General features: G+C 51.6%; 1 protein-coding gene across 4 annotated transcripts in view; it reads left to right on the top strand.

The window, feature by feature from the left end:
- CRTC3 (CREB regulated transcription coactivator 3) overlaps positions 1 to 18630 on the top strand; it is a 98844-nt gene extending 80214 nt beyond the window's left edge. The window contains exons 10-16 of one of the 4 annotated variants that reach the window (XR_007152899.1): positions 1373 to 1590; positions 4894 to 5192; positions 12128 to 12328; positions 12412 to 12492; positions 14683 to 14782; positions 15216 to 16756; positions 16879 to 18630. Coding sequence is in view for 2 of the 4 variants with exons in the window: in XM_047862223.1 (XP_047718179.1) it covers positions 1373 to 1590; positions 4894 to 5192; positions 12128 to 12328; positions 12412 to 12492; positions 14683 to 14782; positions 15216 to 15424 (1108 nt within the window). In the remaining 2 variants the exon portion in view is untranslated. Of the gene's footprint in view, positions 1 to 1372; positions 1591 to 4893; positions 5193 to 12127; positions 12329 to 12411; positions 12493 to 14682; positions 14783 to 15215 lie in introns of all 4 variants that reach the window. The other 3 variants (XR_007152900.1, XM_047862224.1, XM_047862223.1) reach the window with 3 other exon arrangements.
- Positions 18631 to 21753: the final 3123 nt, after the last annotated feature.

Here is a 21753-nt window from a genome sequence, read left to right on the forward strand (position 1 = left end):
CCTCCTGCCTCATCTGCTACCCACCCCTTCCCGGCCTCTGCTCTCACGCCCTGGCCACGCCGCTTCCCTGAAGCGTGAGCACCCTGCCCTGTGCTCGGTGAAGGCTTCCTTCCCCCGCCCATCCTGACAGTGACAGCTCCCGCTTCTGTGTCCTCAGTGTCACGCGTCCCTAACGGTCCTCCCAACCCCTTATCGGCCCAGGCCCCACACGCTTCCTTCCACACTGCAGTCGCTTGCTTTACTGCCGGTCTGTCTCTCCCGCCTGCCTGTGAACCCCAAGCGCGGTGCCCCTCAGGCCTGGGCTGGGCAGCCCCTCCCGGAGCCCCACACTTTAGAGGCCCCACTCCCCTGGAGTCTGGCGTCCCAAGGGGCCCCTGGGGGACGCACCGCCTGCCTGAGGGGCGGGGTAGGGGGATGTGGAGTGTGGCCGGGGCTTGGCCTGCAGGCTGGGATAGCCCCACGGGTGGCCCGCGGTGAGGAGCGGGCTGCGGTGGACGGAGGACGACACCCCCCGTGTGTCCCCGTGTGGAACTTCAAGGAACCGGGCGATTCTCAGCTTGGATCTGGCTTTCCAGACTATCAAGAAGGTGTCGTTTTCCGGGACAGTGTAAGAGTTCGTTCACTTGATTCATAACTTTTAGGAGTTTAGACGCACGGTCCGTGGGCCTCCATCTGAGCTCTGGCTCCAGGCCTGCAGACGTCAGGGGCGAGCCTGGCGGCGAATCCGCTGGCTCGGCTCGTCCTCACACGGCCCGCCCTCAGCCCAGCGCCTGGCACGCGGTGCCCCCCGACTCCCCTCCCCCCCGGCACGTTACCAGCAGGCGAATGCCAGCATGTCTTTCTCACTTCAAAACTTACGAAGATTCTAACTGAAAAAATATATCTTAGAAGGTACCTGTTTGATGCCAGCGTTCTTTTCGTTTGTTTGTTTTCTTGTCTTTTTTTTTTTTTTGGTGGGAAAGAGACTTCTAAAATCTAGCAAAAAGAACTCCATAAATATAAAGCAGTGCCTCACATTTTGTATGGGGCTTTATAATTTTCAAAGAACTTTTGCACCCACAGTCCGATCTGCTCTCGGAAGATATTTCTGTAAAGTGGGCATAGGTGATGTCCTTAGTCTGAGTTAACAGGTAAGGCGGTTGCCCTTCAGAGAGGTTAAGCCAAGGATGCAAGTTCTCAGAACGAGGGAGAGTGAAAGCCCACGACGCCGGGGCTTGGGTGTTTGATACCCGCTGCCTTTATTCAACAAGCATGTTCTGTTCCCCAGCAGCCAAATGCACTTTAGAAAGTAATCTCTCTCTCTCTCTCTCTCTCTCTCTCTCTCTCTTCCTCTCTCTCTCTCTTCCTCTCTCTCTTTATTTTTTTTTCCCAGTGCTTTTCCACACAACGGCCAAAACATAGGCCTCTCCCCTTTCCTGGGGACCCTGAATACCGGGGGGTCGCTGCCAGACCTAACCAACCTCCACTATTCCGCGCCCCTGCCGGCCTCACTGGACACCAGTGACCACATCTTTGGTAGTATGAGTGTGGGGAACAGTGTGGGCAACCTGCCAGCCGCCATGACTCACCTGGGCATAAGAAGCTCTTCCGGTAAGTGCCGTCCGCTCACCGAGGGCCGCACCCGTGTAGGTGCCCAAGTGGCTGAATCACAGGTGGCCCCCAGCCAGGCGGCCTATTAGTCGTTCAATGAGAATGACTGCATCCGACTTAGAGATAGTTACATATCGGTTCTGGTAGCTCTCGACCCCTGCCGACGTTTCCCTTTGGTGGTCTGTTTCTGCCGGGTCAGATGGGCTCTAGCACACTGGACTAAACCTTGTCCTCTATCGTCCTCACCAGCCCGGGTGTCCTGGGACTGGGAGAGTAGGATGGGAGAGTCCAGGAAAACAAGTCCTTTCCTTTCTGTGTTCACTGAACAATGTCTGTGGCTCTTAATCAACGTATGCTGGTGGTTTATAATTACGGCTCTCTCTCTAGATCCCTCTAATTTCCCATGGGATTTCAAAAGAGACTACTTGGAATTTTATTTTATTTATTATTATTATTCTTATTTTAATGTTTATTTTTGAGAGTGAGAGCGTGAGCTGGAAAGGGGCAGAGAGAGTGGGGAACAGAGAACTCAAGTGGCCTCTGCTGACAACAGAGAGCCCCACACGGGGCTTGGACTCGTGAACCGTGAGATCATGACCTGAGCCAAAGTCGGACGCTCCGCCCAGGTGCCGCAGAGAATATTACAAATTTTAGAAAATTTGTAAGGGATACGACGAAAATATTTTATACTAAATAGATAAATATATTAAATAGAAATCTACCACAGTTTAAAATTATTGGTTCAAATCAGAGGTGCCTAAAGATGCAGCATATGGCTATATTAAAATGTTGCCATGGTGGGCGGGCGGGGGGCGCCTCAGTGGTTCAGTCGATTGAGCCTCTGACTCCAGCTCAGGTCATGATCTCACAGTTCGTGAGTTCAAGCCCCACGTCGGGCTGTCTGCTGTCAGTGCAGAGCCCGCTTCAGATCCTCTGTCCCCCTCTGTCTGTGCCCCTCCCCCTCTTTCTGTCTGTCTCTCCCAAAATAAATAAATAACTTTAAAAAAAAAAGGGATTAAAAAAAACGTTGCCATGATGAGACTTGGGTCACTGTACAAGTTTGAGGGCCCGCAGCTCAGATCCTATGTTGGAACACGACTGAATTTACTTGAACCTCCACAGACGCTCTTGTCCATGCCTGAGGCAGGTATTGACCCCGTACTCCCAGTGGTGCGGTCCACCCCTCTCGCTGTAAGGGTTCCCAAGAACTGTGGTGTGGACCGTTCACCCTCTGGAAGGGCTCCCCAGTGACTGTGGTGTGGACCGTTCCCTCTGGAAGGGCTCCCCAGTGACGGTCCACCGGTGGGAAAGGGCCTGCTGGTTCACGCAGGTCAGAATTCACCACTCAGAGGAGAGAAGTCCCCTTTAGCTTGGGCAGCTGGAAGCTTCTCTAATGCTCGTAGCAGTGCAGCCATTGTACCACAGAATTTTAGAGTTGATTTCAGAGATTATTACCTTTATTTACGTACTTAGATCATTTCATTATCTTGCTGCTCTACTTTCGTGTGCTTGCTGAATTCTGGAGGTACAAGGGCATCCGAGGTCACCTAAACAAAGCAGCATCAGCACTTAGCTCTGTGGGGTCTTGGGGCAGCCGGGGCAGCCCTTGACAGTCTGCTTCAGCTGCAAGTCCTGTGTTTACCACCATCCTCTCTTTTCCTCAAAAAAGTATTATTTTGTCCAGAACATTGTCAGACCCGATATCAAGTATTTATATAATTTCTAGGTACTCCTTAAAATGCATGTATACAAGGCTGTACGCGTTTTTTTAAACATCTTGAGCTTTCCCTCTGAAAGAGTGGATTTGTTTTTTAACCTCAGTTCACATCTTTAGCCCTGATTCTTGAGCCAGCTGGATCTCTGGTCTTTCCATGGAGACTTGCACTGTGCAACAGCTACGTAGGGTTTATCAGAGACGCCTTCCCTATTTAAAAATTTTTTTCTATGTTTTTATTTTATTCTTGAGAGAGAGAGACAGAGTGTGAGCAGGGGAGAGGCAGAGAGAGAGGGAGACAGAATCTGAAGCAGGCTCCAGGCTCTAAGCTGTCAGCACAGAGCCCAACGTCAGGCTTGAACTCACAGACTGCGAGACCATGACTTGAGCCAAAGTCAGACACCCAACCGACTGAGCCACCCAGGCGCCCTTCCCTATTTTTTTTTAAAGTTTATTTATTTTCAGAGAGAGCATGGGGGAGGGCCAGAGAGAGGGGGAGAGAGAGAATCCCAAGCAGGCTCCAAGCTGTCAGTGCAGAGCCCAGATACAGGGCTCGAACTCACGAGCCGTGAGATCATGACCTGAGCTGAAACCAAGAGTCAGACACTTAACCAACTGAGCCACCCAGGTGCCTCTATTAAAAAAAAAAAAAAAAAAAAAAGCATTTTCCAGCAAAGAATGCTTTGTCATTGCTGAATTATAGTAACTTTCATCTAACACCGATTTTTTTTTTTTATGAACATAAAAGAACACACAGTTCTGCTCACCCCACCTGCCAATACCAGAATGATGGACTGAACTTTGAAACACGGCATTCCCATTTGAGATGCGTGGTGGCATTGTTAAGTCACGGAGCCAGAAAACTCTGTGCCAGGCCTGGCAGGACGCAGGACACGGTCCTGGCCTCATAGAACTTAGGCCCCAGAAGCCTGTGCCGTGGAAGTGCCTTTTCCCAAACTCTCTTGCTCGTGCTAAAATTCACTACCCTTCCCCCCAAATGACACAAAGAACCAGCGAAAACTTCATTTTCCTTGAATTGGAATAGACTGCCCTTAAAGATTTCTGGGGAGCTGGAAAAGCAAAGAGAAAGCAGGAGACACGGGAGGGGGTCCCTTCCTGTGATCCTCTGGGGTGTCCAGGGTATGGACAGGGTCCCCGCCAAGGCAGCGCCCCAGAGCCATGACTCTCAGTGAAGGGATGCTCTCTGAAGGCAGCGCAGGATCCGGGCAGGTGCCTGGGACAGCACGTTCGGGGGCTCTAAACAGAATGTGTGCGCAGCCCTGGGGTCTTTTGGCCTGGTTGTGGCTGAGCACACACACACCCCTGGCCTCTGTCCAGCCCGCCCAGCGGCCGTTTCCACGCTTCCCCGGGAGTACGACTCACTGTCACCCTGCGGCCACCAGCTCTCAGTCCGAGTGCATCCTTTCCCCACCACGGGCACGTCGGCCACCAGTGCGCTTAGGGGAGCCGCCAGGAGCTCCCCACGGGCAGAACCGGCATCGAATACGGATAGTAGGAAGTGAAGCTTTCTTTCACCTCAGGGACACGAAAGATTGTGGCAAGTGACGTGTGACTCTGTTGTCCCGCAGGCCTCCAGAGCTCTCGGAGCAACCCCTCCATCCAGGCCGCGCTCAGCAAGACTGCACTTTCGTCCTCCCCGAACAGCCACCCACAGACACCCGCGCCCAGCGCCTCTGCCCTTCACCCTTCCCTCCGGCTCTTTTCCCTCAGCAACCCGTCTCTCTCCACCACGGCCCTGAGCGGCCCCTCTCGGCGGCGGCAGCCCCCGGTCAGCCCCCTCACGCTGTCCCCCGGCCCCGAAGCGCATCAGGGTTTCAGCAGACAGCTGTCGGCCACCAGCCCGCTGAACCCCTATCCCGCCGCCCAGGTGAGAACAGACTCTCGGCCCCACACGCTGAGGCACGCAGGGCCTGGAGTCGGCCCACCCTCCGGGGCGTAGACCCCCAGGTCTCAAATGCAGTCGGCCCTCTTGCACGTGAGGCGGGAGAGAGCAGAGTGGGAATAGCTCGGCGCTAATCACTCCCTAATGGCACATTTGTTGTGAGGATCACGGTTTCCAAACGCACAGACTGCAGGCACTAACTCACAAAAGCTGGGGTTTGGGGAGAGAGCTGGGGTTTGGGCGTAGAGAGCCCAATGCAGATGTGTCTAGGATGGGTAGGGGAGACCAGGTGGGGGTTTTTTTGTTTTGTTTCGTTTTTTCTTTTTTTTCTTTTTTTTTCTTTTCCTTTCTTTCTTTCTTTCTCTCTCTCTTTCTTTATTTTATTTTATTTTATTATTATTTTTTAAATTTACATCCAAGTTAGCATGTAGTGCAACAATGATTTTAGGAGTAGATTCCTTAGTGCCCCTTAACCATTTAGCCCATCCCCCCTCCCCCAACCCCTCCGGTAATGCTCTGTTTGTTCTCCGTATTTATGAGTCTCTTCTGTTTTGTCCCCCTCCCTGTTTTTATATTATTTTTGTTTCCCCTCCCTTATGTTCATCTGTCTTGTCTCTTAAAGTCCTCGTATGGGTGAAGTCCTATGATATTTGTCTTTCTCTAATTTCGCTTAGCGTAATACCCTCCAGTTCCATCCACGTAGTTGCAAATGGCAAGATTTCATTCTTTTCGATTGCTGAGTAATACTCCACTGTGTATGTATGTATATATATATACATATATATGTACATATACATACATATATATATACATATGTATATACATATACGTATACGTATATGTATATATATACACATACACACACCACATCTTCTTTATCCATTCATCTATTGATGGACATTTGGGCTCTTTCCATACTCTGGCTATTGTTGATAGTGCAAACATTGGGGTGTCTGTACTCCTTTGAAACAGCACACCTGTATCCCTTGGATAAATGCCTAGTGGTGCAATTGCTGGGTCGTAGGGTAGTTCTATTTTTAATTTTTTGCGGAACCTCCATCCTGTTTTCCAGAGTGGCTGCACCAGCCTGCATTCCCACCAGCAATGCAAAAGAGATCCTCTTTCTCCACATCCTCGCCAACATCTGTTGTTGCCTGAGTTGTTCATGTGAGCCATTCTGACAGGTGTCAGGTGGTATCTCATTGTGGTTTTGATTTCTATTTCCCTGATGATGAGTGATGTGGGGCATTTTTTCATGTGTCGATTGGCCATCTGGATGTCTTCTTTGGAGAAGTGTCTATTCTTGTCTTTTGCCCATTTCTTCACTGGATTAGTTGTTTTTTGGGTGTTCAGTTTGATAAGTTCTTTGTAGATTTTGGATACTAACCCTTTATCTGATATGTCATTTGCAAATATCTTCTCCCATTCCGTCCATTGCCTTTTAGTTTTGCTGATTGTTTCCTATGCTGTGCAGAAGCTTTTTATTTTGATGAGGTCCCAGTAGTTCATTTTTGCTTTTGTTTCCCTGGCCTCCGGAGACGTGTTGAGTAAGAAGTTGCTGCGGCCAAGATCGAAGAGGTTTTTGCCTGCTTTCTCCTCGAGGATTTTGATGGCTTCCCGTCTTACGTTTAGGTCTTTCATCCATTTTGAGTTTATTTTGTGTCTGGTGTAAGAAAGTGGTCCAGGTTCAGTTTTCTTCATGTCGCTGTCCGGTTTTCCCAGCACCACTTGCTGAAGAGACTGTCTTTATTCCGTTGGCTATTCTTTCCTGCTTTGTCAAAGATTAGTTGGCCATACGTTTGTGGGCCCATTTCTGGGGTCTCTATTCTGTTCCACAGATCTGAGTGTCTTTTGTTTTGTTTTGTTTTGTTTTGTTTTTAATTTTTTTTAACATTTATTCATTTATTTATTTATTTATTTATTTATTTATTTATTTATTTATTTTGAGAAAGACCGAACACGAGCAGGGGAGGGGCAGAGAAAGAGGGAGACACAGAATCTGAAGCGGGCTCCAGGCTCTGAGCTGTCAGCACAGAGCCCGACATGGGGCTCGAACTCACAAACCGTGAGATCATGACCTGAGCAGCTGAAGCTGGATGCTTAACCAACTGAGCCACCCAGGCTCTCCCAGGTTGGGGTTTTAAAATTGGTATGAAAAATGACCAGTAACTGATGCTGTAAGTATTTTAAGCCACAGGGGAAAGCCAAAGAAGACATTTAATACCTTCCTGGAGCTTTGATACTGGATTAGACCTCTTCCCTAATTACACCTACAGATTGGAGAATTAGTACTTTTATTGTTCATGAAGTAACAGGTATATAGTAAAGATGAGATCTCTGTAAAAGGCCCCAAATAAATCTGTCTAGAAGGAGGCACATCTAGGGGCGCCTGGGTGGCTCAGCCAGTCGGGTGTCCGACTCCAGCTCAGGTCACTATCTCACTGTTCGTGATTTCAAGCCCCGTATTGGGCTCTGTGTGGACAGCTCGGAGCCTGGAGCCCGCTTCGGATTCTGTGTCTCCCTCTCTCTGTCCCTCCCCCACTCACACTCTGTCTCTCAAAAATGAATAAATGTTAAAAAAAATTTAGAAAGAGGCACATTTTGAAGTCACAAGCCTGTTACGAGAGTTTAGATGCCAAAATGTCATATCTTGACTTGTTGACTTTGTTTGTATTTATTTATTTATTTATTTGTTTGTTTGTTTGTTTGTTTATTTATTTTACTTTGTTTTTATTCTACGCTCTCAGGGCAGTTCTTACCATAATCACCAATGACTATATTTTCAACCTATGGCTCACTCCCTGGATACATTGTGACATCATTTACTGCCCACCTCACCATAAATGAGTCATGTTGAACAAGGGGGGGTTAACAGAACCAGTTACTACTCACTCTTACATGAGTCATCCCTTTGGGGAGAGGGAGAGAGGGTATTTCATAATTGTTTTTTTAATGGTTCTGTTTATGTTATCGGATTGCCTTTAATTTTCAAGATCATTTTATGGGATATAAAAAAAAGAACACTCTTACTTTCTTAACTACATTTTAAGGAGACTGTAGAGGAGAGAGCCTTCTGTTTTAGGTGTTTTCATTTGTGGTGTGCTTAATATTTTGATTTTTTAAAAATTAGTGTTATCCATGCACATGGTTTAAAAAGTCAGATAGTTCTAAAGGGCTAGTTGGGAAATAACAATTGCCTTCCCCTCCCTGACTGACCACATTTCTTACTCCCTAGAGATGGTTCCTTCCAACCACTGTGACTTTTTTTTCACGTTTATTTATTATTGAGAGACAGAGACAGAGTGTGAACAGGGGAGGGGCTGAGAGAGAAGGAGACACGGAATCCCAAGCAGGCTCCAGGCTCCGAGCTGTCAGCACAGAGCCCGATGCGGGGCTCGAACCCACGAACCCACGAACCGTGAGATCATGACCCGAGCCCAAGTCGGATGCTTAACCGACTGAGCCACCCAGGCGCCCCTCCTTCCAACCATTTTAGCTGATGTCTTTGGTATAACCATGTTATTTAATGCTTGTTTCGTTCTGGACTTCTCGTGTTAGGTTCTATCTGATGACATCCTCCCGTGGAGGGAGGATTAGGAGATAGCTCTCTCCCCAAACCCCACGCACCCACACACGTATTTCCTACCCACCCTCCTCACACCCTGTGCTGTATTGTAATTTTAATGAGAGCAATATTCGGTGTTTAGTGCTTTCACAGTTATAACAGAGCAGTCAAGGGGCGCCTGGGTGGCTCAGTCGGTTAAGCGTCTGACTTGGGTTCATGTCATGATCTCACGGTCTGTGAGTTTGAGCCCCGCATCGGGCTCTGTGCTGACAGCTCAGAGCCTGGAGTCTGCTTCGGGTTCTGTGTCTCCCTCTCTGTCTGCCCCTCCCCTGCTCGTGCTCTGTCTCTCTGTGTCTCAAAAATAAATAAACACTAAAAAAAAAAAAAAAAAAAGAAAGAACAAAATGAACATTTTTTTCTTCACCCGGGAGTTAATAAATGTCTTACCTTTTTGTTAGTCTGGTTTTCTGTGTACGTATCATTTATCCCATCCCGGCTCTTGGGGCCTGGCTAGATCTCCTCTCAGTACTTTGAAACACAAGCCCTCCAGTAGCTCCCCAAGAAGGAGCACATGTGGTGCTGCCATGACTTAAATATGCCCTTAAACATGACAGGTAGAATACCCATCATTGAACACATAATTGGTTAGATACAGAATTGAAATCTGAAATAATTTTCCCTTAACATTTTGAAGATACTAATTCATTGCCTTTTGGTTTCTAGAGTTGCAAGTGAGAAATCCAGTGCTATCCTGAGTCTTTTTTTTTTTTTGAACGTTTATTTATTTTTTTGAGACAGAGAGAGACAGAGCATGAAGGGGGGAGGGGCAGAGAGAGAGGGAGACACAGAATCGGAAACAGGCTCCAGGCTCTGAGCCATCAGCCCAGAGCCCGACGCGGGGCTCGAACTCCCGGACCGCGAGATCGTGACCTGAGCCGAAGTCGGACGCTTAACCGACTGCGCCACCCAGGCGCCCCTTGAGTCTTAGTACTTCACACGAAATCTCCTTTTTTTCCCGCCGGGGGCTTGTAGGATTTTCTTTTTGTCCCCCAGGGTTCTGAAACTTGACGATCGATCATGTGGCTTGACATGAATCTGGGTGTTTGGTGGGTTTCCTCAACCTGGAGACTCTTACATTCCTTCATTTCCGGGAAATCCTCCCTAATTATTTCTTGGATGGTTTCCTCCCTTTGATTTCCCTGTTCTCTCTTTCTAGAACTCCCGTTGTGTGAATGTTGGGCCTCCCATCCTTTCCCTCTCACGCCCCTGTTGTTCTCTCTCCTCGTCTTTTCACCCTGCTCTCTGGGAGAACTGCTCAACTTTATCTGCCTGCTATTACGCCAGGTTTTCATCTCTGCTCTCATACTTTTATTATCTTATTTTACTCTAAGTTTATTTATTTATCTTAAGGGAGAGGGAGAGAGAAAAAAAGTCCAAGGAGGGCGCTGCACTGTCAGTGCGGAGCCCGTCATGGGGCTCCAGCTCACGAACTGTGAGATCATGACCTGAGCCGAAATCGGGAGCCAGACGCTGAACCGACTGAGCCCCCCAGGAGGCCCTGCTCTTGTACTTTGAAATTGCCAGAATTCTTGTTTGTTCTCCGAATGTTCCCCTTTACAGCATCATACTCCTCCCGTGGACGCAATCGCAGTTTTTCACCCCTCTGAGGTTTTCAGTGCTAATTTTTGTTCCAGTTTCTTTTATTTTTTTTTTTGTAATAGAAATCCTCCAAGTGGCCTAAAAGTAGAGAATATAGCGTCCTGAATCTTTCTATGCTCATCATCCAGCCTCAACAATCATCGGTGTTTGTGTAATTCTGTTTCAGCCACATCCCTACTTTGAAAAAAATGTATGCAGAGATACCTGTCACAGATATTTTATTACACGCGTTTAATAGATGAGGGTTTTTTTATAGCCTAAACAGTATAATGGTAATTTTGTTTTTCATGACTGCTTCTTGTGGCACAGATTTCTCCAAGTTTCTTTCCTTTGTATGTCTGCCTTAGTCTCTAACTTCCATTCAGATGGTTTCCTCACAGACTTGTGGTCCTTGGCCCTCTGCTCATCTTTTTTTTTTTTTTTTTTTTTTTTAATATTTATTTTTGAGAGCGAGAGAGCAGGGGAGGGGCAGAGAGAGAAAGGGAGAGAGAGAATCCAAAGCAGGCCCCGCGCTGTCAGCATAGGGTCTGACGTGGGGCTGGAACTCACAGACTATGAGATCGTGACCTGGGCTGAAGTCGGACACTTAACCGACTGAGCCAGCCGGGCGCCCCTCTGCTCCTCTTTAAGAACAGGACACAGAAATACTGATTGGAAGCCCTGTGTAGATGGGTGGCCTTGGTGAGTATGGTCTTCACTGTAGACTGGTCTAGCTTGGCCATTTACGTGGGGGATCCCTGGTGTCGTGTAAGTGTCACGATGTTCTCTCGGGCTGGCCAGATCCCCAGAGGACGCTGGCATACGCCCAGCATCCCGTCTTCCGAGACCCAAGCTGGGGAAGAAAGGGGGAAGCCTCAAGATGCAGTAGTGAGCTCTCTTGAACCCTGTGTTTTCAGTAGAGCGCCTCACCTCCTGGGTTCTGCTGTGCCTTGCGGTCCCTCAGCCCGGTTCTCTTCAGAGCGCTGTCCACCGCCCCCCCCCCCACCCAGTCTCCCCACAGGCCAGGGCTAAGCCCACCCTTGCCTTGCACAAACTGAGGGGATCCTTCTGGATCTTCACCCCTGCTTCCTGTTGTCCCCCAGCCTACCACAGGGACCCTGTGATGGAAATCCGGCTGCCTCTTGGTTGGTCCCCACTGCCTCTGGTCTTTCTCAGCTCTGATAAGCCAGTGCCTGTGCGTCCATCTGCTTTTCGTTCTCCGAATTTTGCTGCCACTTTCTTCCCTCCCGTTTTCTTCGTCCCTGTGTTGTTTATTATTCTGGTGTTATTTCTTTTTAAAGTGTTAATTCACTACTGTTTCCTGTTGGTCAACGTTGTTCTAGTGTTTTTAATAGAGTTTGGGGAGGCAGCAGAGATAAGTTATTTTTTTTTTCCCCCATCTTAAACCAGAAGTTATGGCTTTAAAAAAACAAACATGATTTTCACTGAGGATGCTGGTTAAATTAGCAGGTGTTTGGTTCTGTTTTGTCTTTTTTTTTTTTTTTTTTTTAAGACGCGAGAAATTGTCACTGAATGGGAACTGTTTTGTGGGGAAGTGAGACTTAAGGTCACTTTGAAGGAGCAGAAGTGGGAGCCTAGCACAGCGGGCCCAGGGGAAGAAGAAGTTGGGCTTTTCTCTCGCTTTGACGGCTCCTAATCTGAAAGGATTTACCACTAGAACTGCCAACCAAAGCTAATTAGTGGCTTTGTTTTACAGATGGTGTCCTCGGATCGAAGCCCGCTCTCCTTCCTGCCCACAGACGCTCAAACCCAGGTGTCCCCGCCGCCCCCTTACCCCACCCCCCAGGATCTCCCCCAGCCCCTCCTGCAGCAGCCCCATGCCCAGGAACCCCCCGCTCAGCAGCCGCAGGTGGCCTCATCCCTGCCTCCTTCTGGCTTCCAGCTCCTCTCCGCCCAGGTGGGTCCTGAACACCGGTCGGGAGGGAACACTTAGTTTACCCCGAGTTCCAAGCTAAACGTTCCCTTCCTTATTCCAATAAGGGTTCACCTGTGACCAACTTCTTCCCGGATGTGAGCTTTGACCAGCAGTCCATGAGGCCAGGCCCGGCCTTTCCTCAACAGGTGAGTGATCACCCAGGCGTGCCTCTTCCTTCGACCAGGAACCGCACTGTTGAGCCTGTTCAGGGTGTAGACTGAGCTAGCTCGGCCATTTTCCTGGGGAGTCTCTGGCATCCTGGATTAGGTGCTCCACTGCCCTGGGTTCGGGTGTGTTCAGTGGCCGAGGGGACCTGGAATCTCCCCTAGCCCTCAGGTGCTGGTGCTGGCTGCCTTGTTTAGTGGCTGGCCTCTGCAGAAGCGGGTAGGAGACGTCTGGTGACGGTCTAGGCACAGACTTGTAGCATGGCTTATGGCAGAAGGGACCACCACGGTCCACTGATCTATCCTGCTGAGGAGACTGAGACACAGGAGGGTCTCAGGTGGGACCAAAAAGATCTTTTCTTTTCTTTTTTCTTTTTTCTTTTTTAAATTTAAAAGAACGTTTATTTACGTATTTTTGAGAGAGAGCATGAGTGGGGGAGGGGCAGAGAGAAAGAGAGGGAGACAAAGGATCCCAAGCAGGGTCCATGCTCTCAGGGCAGAGTCCACTGAGGGGCTCGAACCCACGAGTTGTGAAATCATGACCTGAGATGAAACCAAGAGTTGGAGGCTTAACTGACTGAGCCACCCAGGTTCCCCTCTTCTTTTTTTTCTGTAAAGACTTTTTTTAAATGTTTATTTATTACTGAGAGAGAGACAAAGCATCAGCATGGGAGGGGCAGAGAGAGGGGGAGGCACAGAATCCAAAGCGGGCTCCAGGCTCTGAGCTGTTAGCACGGAGCCTGGCGCGGGGCTCGAACTCAAAAACTGCAAGATCGTGACCTGAGCCACAGTCGGATGCTTAACTGACTGAGCCACCCAGGCACCCCTTCTTTTTTTAAAAAAAAATATCTGTTTATTTTTGAGAGAGGGGGGAAGGTACATACATGCATATGCAAGTGGGGGAAGGTGCAGAGAAAGAGGGAGAGAGAGAATCCCAGGCAGGCTCCCTGCTGTCAGCACAGAGCCCGATGTGGGGTTCGATCCCATGAACCATAAGATCGTGACCTGAGCCAAAATCAAGAGTCAGACGCTCAACTGACTGAGCCACCCAGGAGCCCCGCCTAAGGTATTTTCATTCAACCACTTCCTTTTGCTTTTTAGGTTCTCCCTAACGATCACTTAAAATATATCTAGATTTTATAGTGTTAAGTGTGGATTGGGCTTAGGATGGGTTAAGAAGAGAAGGGTTTGAGCATTTTACAGATCTTTTTTTTTTTTTTTTAAGATTTTTACAATCTTTTTTATTTGAGAGAGAGAGCGTGAGCACGTGCGAGTAGGGGAGGGGCAGAAAGAGGAAGAGAGAGAATCCCAAGCAGGCTCCCTGCTGTCAGCGCAGAGCCCGACAAAACACAAAGACATGGGCTCCATCCCAACAAACCGTGAGATCATGATCTGAGCGCAGACCTGGAGTCGGATGCTTAACCGGCAGAGCCATCCAGGCGCCCCTACGGGTCTTAATAACAATTACAACAGTAAAATAAATAAATAACAGATGTTTCCCGAGTGGGCCATGGTAAAGACTCATGGTAGAAACCAGTAGTCCCTGCCTTCTCATTTTCTGAAGAAGCCGGTTTAGTTTATGAGTCAGAGAGTCTCCCTGAAAAATGATAGGAATGCATACTTTTGAAAGATTTTTAAAAAGTTTGGAATATGCATTTCTGGAAAGGCACTGGAGACAGTGTCCAGTTCTGACCAGTGCTCACCGAGGCTTGCTCATGGAGGGGGACCTGCCTGGGGTTCCTTCACCTGAGAAGGAAAGGATATCACCTCCTCATTTTTCTAGAAACCAAAGGGGGAAAGAGTCCATTGGTCACGTCACTTCCTTGGTGACACCTGGAACCTTTGAAGGGCTCCCACGGACGGTGTGTCCAAAGGCCTTGGTGTGGCTGGGGGGAGAAGGTGTGAGACCAGAGCTGCTGCAGAGACCATGACTGTTGATGTCTCCTAATGGCTTAGTGGGCCCGGCCGTGTGTGAACGGGGACGAGCCATCCACACTGTGGGCCTCAGGGACCCGCTCCTCCACCCAAGCACCTGCTTGCCTGAGAGGAATATTCTGTGTGGGATCCTAGAGAGAAGGGACCCTAAGACGGTCTTGCTCTGGGAGCACCTTGCATTATTCTCTCCTTGGAGGCAGAGGTCATTCCTTACAGTGTAACCTTGCATGCTTCCAGGTGCCCCTGGTGGAACAAGGTCCGCGAGAACAGGACGCGTTTCACTTGAGACCAAACCTGTATTCCAACTGCGGGAGTTTCCCAAACACCATCCTGACAGGTGAGCATGGGCCAGCCCTCAGCCTCCTTACCGTGTTCGTTTTGTCGTGCCTTCACACACACCGTCGTAAGATAGGATACACGACATCAGATGAGGCCAAAAATTAAGGTCCCCGGTGCAGCGTTGCCTTTTTGAAACGCAGGTGCCCGGCCCCAGAGACACTGAGCCAGTGGGGAAAGGGCCTGGTGCTCCAAGCCTTTTCCGAACTAGTTAGTTTGAAGTTCAAAGGGAGAAAAGCCTGCAAAAATGAGAGGGTCGTGGAACTGACGGAAAAGCGCGTAGATTCTAGAGCCGCCTGGACGCCTGGGAGTGGGTGGGACACAGGCAGTCACTGTCACGGTGGGGAGGACGACAGGGACGGCCTCTGAGGGGATATCCTCCGTTGTGTGTGCCTCTTAACCCGCCCTGTTTTCCCCCTTGCTGCTCCCTCCAGAAGACTCGAGTACCAGCCTGTTCAAAGACCTCAGCAGTGCGCTGGCGGGCATGCCCGAGGCCAGCCTGCACACGGACACTCCATTTCCTCTGGAAGAAGAGCTCCAGATCGAACCCCTGAGCCTGGACGGACTCAACATGCTAAGTGACTCCAGCATGGGCCTGCTCGACCCCTCTGTTGAAGAGACGTTTCGGGCTGACCGACTGTGAACAGAACAGACCAGGACCAGAATTCTTTTCTGAAGGCGCCGAAATAGGACGGCACGGAATGGAGCCAGCTACCCCCCCTGCCCGCCGGGCTTGAGTCATCTCGGGCCTCTGACACGGCAGGAGCCAACGCCATGACTCCTGGCTTTGCGACGAGGTCCCGTCTCCTACGCCGAGGCTTATTCTAGACCAGAGAGCCATGCACGGCCTCACCGGCCTGCGGCGAGGGTTATGCTCTGCAGGCCGGCTGACCTGACCAGGAGCCTCCCAACGACTCGGTCATCACCGTGCCCGGTGCGTCTTTTTCTCGGCCCTCTAGTCGGTCCATGTGTACAAGCAGAAAAGAACCCTGTGATGGGGGCGGCAGTCGCCTGGTGCTGTGCCCAGAACCACTGATGTCAGTCAACACTGAAGATCGGGCCCGGAGCGGAGGCGGTTGGGGGCCACGGGCCTCTGGGAGCTGGCTCAGCCACGAGCAACGGTACCACAGCACCGCGAGGCCGCCTCCGCCCTCGCGCTTCCGGCCGGGCACCCGCCAGCTGGTGGCGGGCGGTCCCGGGGCACGGCAGACGGCCGTGATCTCGGAGATGCCTTAATTCCAATATGAAGAATTCTTCCCACGATTTCAAGCACAGACCCGAGTTTCGCAAACTGAATGCTCATTTGTCTTCTCCAAGTATGTAATCTCCTTTCTGCTGCTTTGGGACACCTCTTCCTGTGGACGAGGGGGGAAAGGGAGGACTATTTTATTCAGTCACTGAAAACAAACAAAAGTCCCCTGGTAACGGATGAGCCCGAAAAGAGGAAAGTGCTTCCTCTTGACGGCTGGGGCGGAAAGCACGGAGGGCAAGACACACGATGTCTTCCAGATGAGCTCCAGACAGGTGCCGGCCTCCCCCTCTGCAGTCGGCTGGGAGGGGGTGGCGGGAGGTCTGAGCAGCAAGGTGGGGGGTGGGGGGGGTTTCTCTGTGCCATGGGAGTGTGAATGTAACCCCGCTAGGCTGATAGGCTGTAAGCTCCCCGAGTGCAGGGACCGTGCCTTATTCGTTATCAGACCCCTAGTTCCTAACAAGTGCCAGCACTCAGTAGGTGCTCATAACTGTGCATTGAATGCATGAACGGACGAACGGAGGAATGAATGAATCTGCCTCAGTACGAGGCAGTCTAATCTTTCGCGTACCCCCATTCCCTGCCAAACCTCAAGGCTTTAGCTTTTTTTTTTTTGGAACACTTGTGCGTGTTCAGCATGCACTTTAATATGCTTTTAACACTAGGTGACCAAATTCACGATGAGACAGGGCACCCCGATCTCCTCGAGGGTGTGCGCCACAGCAGGTAGGTGGAAGCTGTCTTCTGAGTGCCACCGGAACGGCACCGAGCAAACTGGGGCCTCCCAGGCACTGGGACCCCGGGGATCCCGGCCAGGCCCCGACCTCCAAAGATCTTTTTCCTTTCAGATCCGTGTTGTGCTCTAAATTGCTTTCAAAAAAGACCATCATTCTTTGAGATCGAAGAAACAGTCTGCAGTAAAAGGAAGGCCTAAATCATGAAGCTATCGTTAGTCGTTAGTACTTTAGCATAAAGTAGTGTTAGCGGATTTCCACCACTGCCGGCCTTCTGACCTAACCCCTGGCCACACGCCTGACGGGTGGGTTTGAAGAGCACCTCTGGGGATGGGCCTGGGCAATGGGGCAGAATGTGGGCATGGCAGGAGGGGCCGGGGAGGAGAGGAGCACTGAAGGAAAGCTGGAAGATGCTGGAACTTTTGCCGGGACAGCCACGGACTTTTCCAGAGACACCGGCAGAGTCGCTGAAGGTTGCTGGACCGCCCCCACCCACAGCAGCAAGACCGCCCTGTGCCCCACGACGAGAGGAGTCCGTAATGGGATCCTGGGCTGTGAACCTCTGCAGACCTCTTTCCATTTCTGTCTCCAGAGGGATCACGTCACCTGCAGTCTTACAAATAACCCTGATGGCACAGCTGCCTCTGTGGGGCCCGAGTCCCCCGCTTCACGTTAGCCCCAAATCTCTGCCGTTGAATTAGGAAATCCACCCAGGGTCCTTGCCTGAGCTCCAAGCCCCATTCCCAGTTAAAACTTTCCTACTGAGGATCTCGGGAGGGGGTGACTCTTTGTTAAAGCACAAGCCTTTTCCCTGTGATGCTACGCCATTCCCCAGCGTGCGGAAGAAGCCGGCTCCGTGCTGCCTGCCCTGTGCCACAGGCCCCGGGAAATCTGACCTGGCCTCTCAGACGGGGATTGGGGATCGGTGCCCCTGTTAGGAGTTTGGTTTTGTTTTTTTTTTTTAGGTACCAGCATAACCCACTCTTTGCACAGTGCCTTACCCGTGGGGCCGGGGGCCCAGCCCTCTGTCTGCACAGCAGTCCTGCCTGTATAGTGTGATGCCTGGGACCTGCGTGGTGCAGATCCGCCGTCCCTAGGGCATTCTCCCTGGGACGGGTGCAGAGGCTCCCAGGAAAAGTGACTTGTCTGGGGGAGTGTAATGACGACAATGAGGTTTAGCACTGAATTAAATTTGTCCTTAGGTCCACCAGCCCATTCTTTTCCCGTGAAAAGGTGTTGGGCATTATACAACCCACTTTGCTTAGCCAGTGTCAAGGACACCCGCAGACGGGTGTCCCTCCGACCTCCAGCGCGTAAGCCTACGCTCATCGCTGCCTTTGCAACAAACCAGGCGAGGCCCTCGGCATCTGAAGTGGCTGCATACATCAGAATAAACTATCTTCCGATATTTAGTCTTGTTACAAGAAACCGATGGCTGTACTATTCTCATTTATTAGCAGTTAAACAATATAGAACTAAAAACGTATCTGTGTTCCATTTTTTTTCCTCATTTCCATACAGTTGTGGTTTTTAGGACACACGGTGTTAGGAGACACATTTTTTGATCACGTCAAGACCACCATAAATTCCCCTTTGTCCCATCTCACTTCTCCTGTGTGCCGGCCCACGTGCGCATTCGAAGACCTTTCCAGCTCTGACTCCCGTCGGCTCTGTCATGCACAGAGGGTTCCGTTGCTTGGCAGAGGAGCCCTCACAGCAACTAATCAGACTTTCTGCCAGTGTCCTAACTCCCAGGTCCCTTGTTAAACAATATTTAAAGATTGGAATTTGTATAAAGTAGCTTCCAAGTTTTATAATACGTCGTTTTACATCTTTCGTAATTAAAAGCAGCACAATAAGGTTGTATCTGCGCTTGGTGTTTTCCTTCAGCCTCGGGCGACGTGAACTTGGGGAAGCGCCGCCTTCGCAGCTAGGCCTGTCGCTGGGCTTCCGGGTCCTTGGCTCGGCGGGTCCTGCGTGGGCCCCGCTTGTCATGTGTTCCTAACACGCGCTCTCGCCCCTGTGCCCGGGAGAGTGGGGCCTGAAATTGGGCACGTGGTTCCTCTGAAGCCGTGGGTTCCAAGGGCAGAGGGTGGCCTGGCAGCGCCCCTTCCAGACCCCTGCTCCGGCCCTCACCTAAGACCCCTCCCCTTTGGAGGTTCAGGCCACTGATGCCCCTTCCCCCGGTGTTCCGCTGTCATGTTCTGCCCCCACCCCCAGCACTCCCCTCCTCGCCAAGAGCTTGGGCTCTGTTTTCTGCCCAGCCCTGTCCCCTCCACTTCCCAGCAGGTTTCCAGGCCAATTCACCCCCCATGCCCCCTACCCCAGCCATGCCTCCTTCAGACCCATCTCCTCAGCCACGTCCAGGGCTTGTCACAAAGGTGACTCTGCCGAAGGCTTACTCAGAAATCCCATCTATGGCCCGACTTCCTGGGCCACCATGTCTGCTCTGGTCCACACACACCCTGTCCTTTGACCCCACTGAGAATTCTCTCCCTTGACCCTTCTTTCGGCCTCGCGGGCCTCTCCTGGCTTTCCTCCCTTCCCTGAGCAGTGGCCTCCACGACAGGGTCGCAGCCCTCCTCCTGCTCTGATCCTCGGCCTTTGCCTGCTGGGATCCCCACGGGAGAAGACCAGCAACCCCACTCTGTCCCCCAAGCCGATCCTCTCCTGCCTCTCGGGAGTGTTCCGGACCTCCCCTCTCCAGCCGCCCAGACATTCAGGCCCCTGGGGGCAGCTCCCTCAGCGCCCCACCTGCCGTCCATCCCTCCGCCTTTCCCAAATTACCCCAAATCTCTGTCCCTCCCCGTTACCTTCCCCCGCCACCTTACCTAGTTCTCGCTTGCCACATGGTGGCTGATCTGCTCTTCCTGCGGTAACGTCCCGCCGCCCCAGACCTCGTCCCTCTCCAGACTCTTCTTCCTGTACATATATGCCTTGTCTCCTCCTCACTAACAACAAACAGAAGGAAACAACCCTTCCCCAACCTGGCTTCTCCTTGGACCATCACCTTGTCTGCTCTCCCTCCTGGAAGAGTTGATCATGCTCTACTCATACCCTTCTCTTGACCCGGCTGCAAACCCCTCTGCCCAACACCCGGTCCCAGCCCCTCTCGCCTGTCCAGTCCCTCTCCTGACCTTTAAGCCCTGTGGCCACTCGCTTCCCCCCCAAACCCTCTCTTTGGTTCTTGTTCACTCAGGTCACATGTCCATTTCCTCCGTGTATCCTCCTCCCTGGCCATCTTTTCCGCTTCAGATCAGCGGTCCCCAGGCCACCTGTCCAGTGCTCCAAGTAGACCCCCACACGCAGCCCCCTACCCCACCCACCTGTTCGCTCAGGTTCACCTGCACCCCACCCCATGCCGCCAGCTGCCTTCGTCCTTCGTGGATCTGTGTGCACCAGCGAGCACCCATAATCACCCTCGGACATCCACCTTCTCCGCGGGAGTCTAGACTGCCAGGACAGGGGCCACACTTGCGCACTAAAGTCCCCTTCTCCGGGCCTGGCATGTAGCAGGTGCTCAGGAAATACTCTCAAACTCCTGTATGCTCCCTCTGAGACCACGGTCTCCACCCTGACAGTAAAGCTGGATGCAAGCCGTCCTGCACGCCCCTCCCCTTCATTTGTCAGACCCAGCCCGAGTCCCAGGGCCATCTCAGCCTCCATTCTCTCCTCAGCCTCATGGCCTGGCTACCTCCTCACCTCCAGCCCCGTAAGACAGCGTCAACGTGCCTTCAGAAATCAACAGAGTAACGAATTTCACTGTGTGCCTCAGGGTCCCTATCTATAAAACGGGACAATAAGCGCCCTCCCCCCATTTAATAGCGCCGTGGAGGGTAAAATGAACGCACACAAAGGACCTACAATTGTGCCCAGCACCTGACAAACATTCAATGTCAGTCGTTACAGGTATTGTCTGTTGTGTGAATATGCTGCCCTCCCAAAGGCAGGAGGCACAAACCTTTCGTAGCACTGAACTTGTACAATGCTCGCTTTCAAATACGAAATCCTAGTACAGAGAGGAATGTTTTGACCTTATTTTCGTCCTGTTGGCCTAATGAATGCTGTACCCTTGGCAAGTATGGAAATCAAGAAGCCCCTTACATGCGACTATGTCCCAGTGTGGACACTAGATGGAGCTGAGACCATAAGAGTGGCTGTTCCGACCCAGAAACAGCTGGATTGAGCCACCTGACCCTCTTAAATTTAGCCTCTGGACCGGGGTGGAGGCCGTGCTGGTTCCAACTGGATCCTCTGACTGCTGAGTGCACCGAGAGGTCTGTCCAGTGACCACTCAGCCGCGGACGCCAGACACTGCCCACCACACGTCCCTCACGGCCACCTGAACGTAAGGCAGGGCAGGGTGACTTCTTGGGTTTACAAGAGGCGCAGTCACCCGGCTCCAGGCGGGGCACACGCTCTGCGCCCCAGGCCGGGCGCCTCCCACCGGCTGCAGCTCGGGCTCCCGAGGCTCAGTTGTGCAAGCGGAGCTCCGGAAACCGCGTGGCCTCGCCCTCCCGCGGTGACCTCGCAGCTGGGGGCCCGGCCCCCCCCCCCCCCGCCCCCGCCCCGACCGGCCACCAACGGGGACGACGCGCGTCTTGACCACGGAGGGGGGGGGAGGAGAGAGGGGGGAGGGGGGAGGGGGGAGGCTGGGCGGGAGCTCCGGAGCCACCCCCGCCCCATTTCTCTTTTCCAGAAATTATTTTTTTTTAAGGTTTTGTTTTTAGAATAGCGCCCCGCTCGTTATGAGACACTCGTGTCACACTCAAAAGTACAAACAGAAAATGCTCCAGTGGACACCAGCGCCCCCAGAATCCTCGGCGGCGACCTCTTTCTCCGTCCATTTTCAGAGAGAAGGACAGATGGACAGATGGAAATCTTTCCCAGAAAAGGGCTCCTGCAATGATACACGCTCTTCGGGGGGTGGGGGTGGGGGTGGGGGGGTGGGGGGGGGGAAGTACTTAAAGTCAACAGAACAAAAGGAAG

Source organism: Prionailurus viverrinus, chromosome B3 (assembly GCF_022837055.1).
Source record: "Prionailurus viverrinus isolate Anna chromosome B3, UM_Priviv_1.0, whole genome shotgun sequence".
Classification (NCBI taxonomy): domain Eukaryota; kingdom Metazoa; phylum Chordata; class Mammalia; order Carnivora; family Felidae; genus Prionailurus; species Prionailurus viverrinus.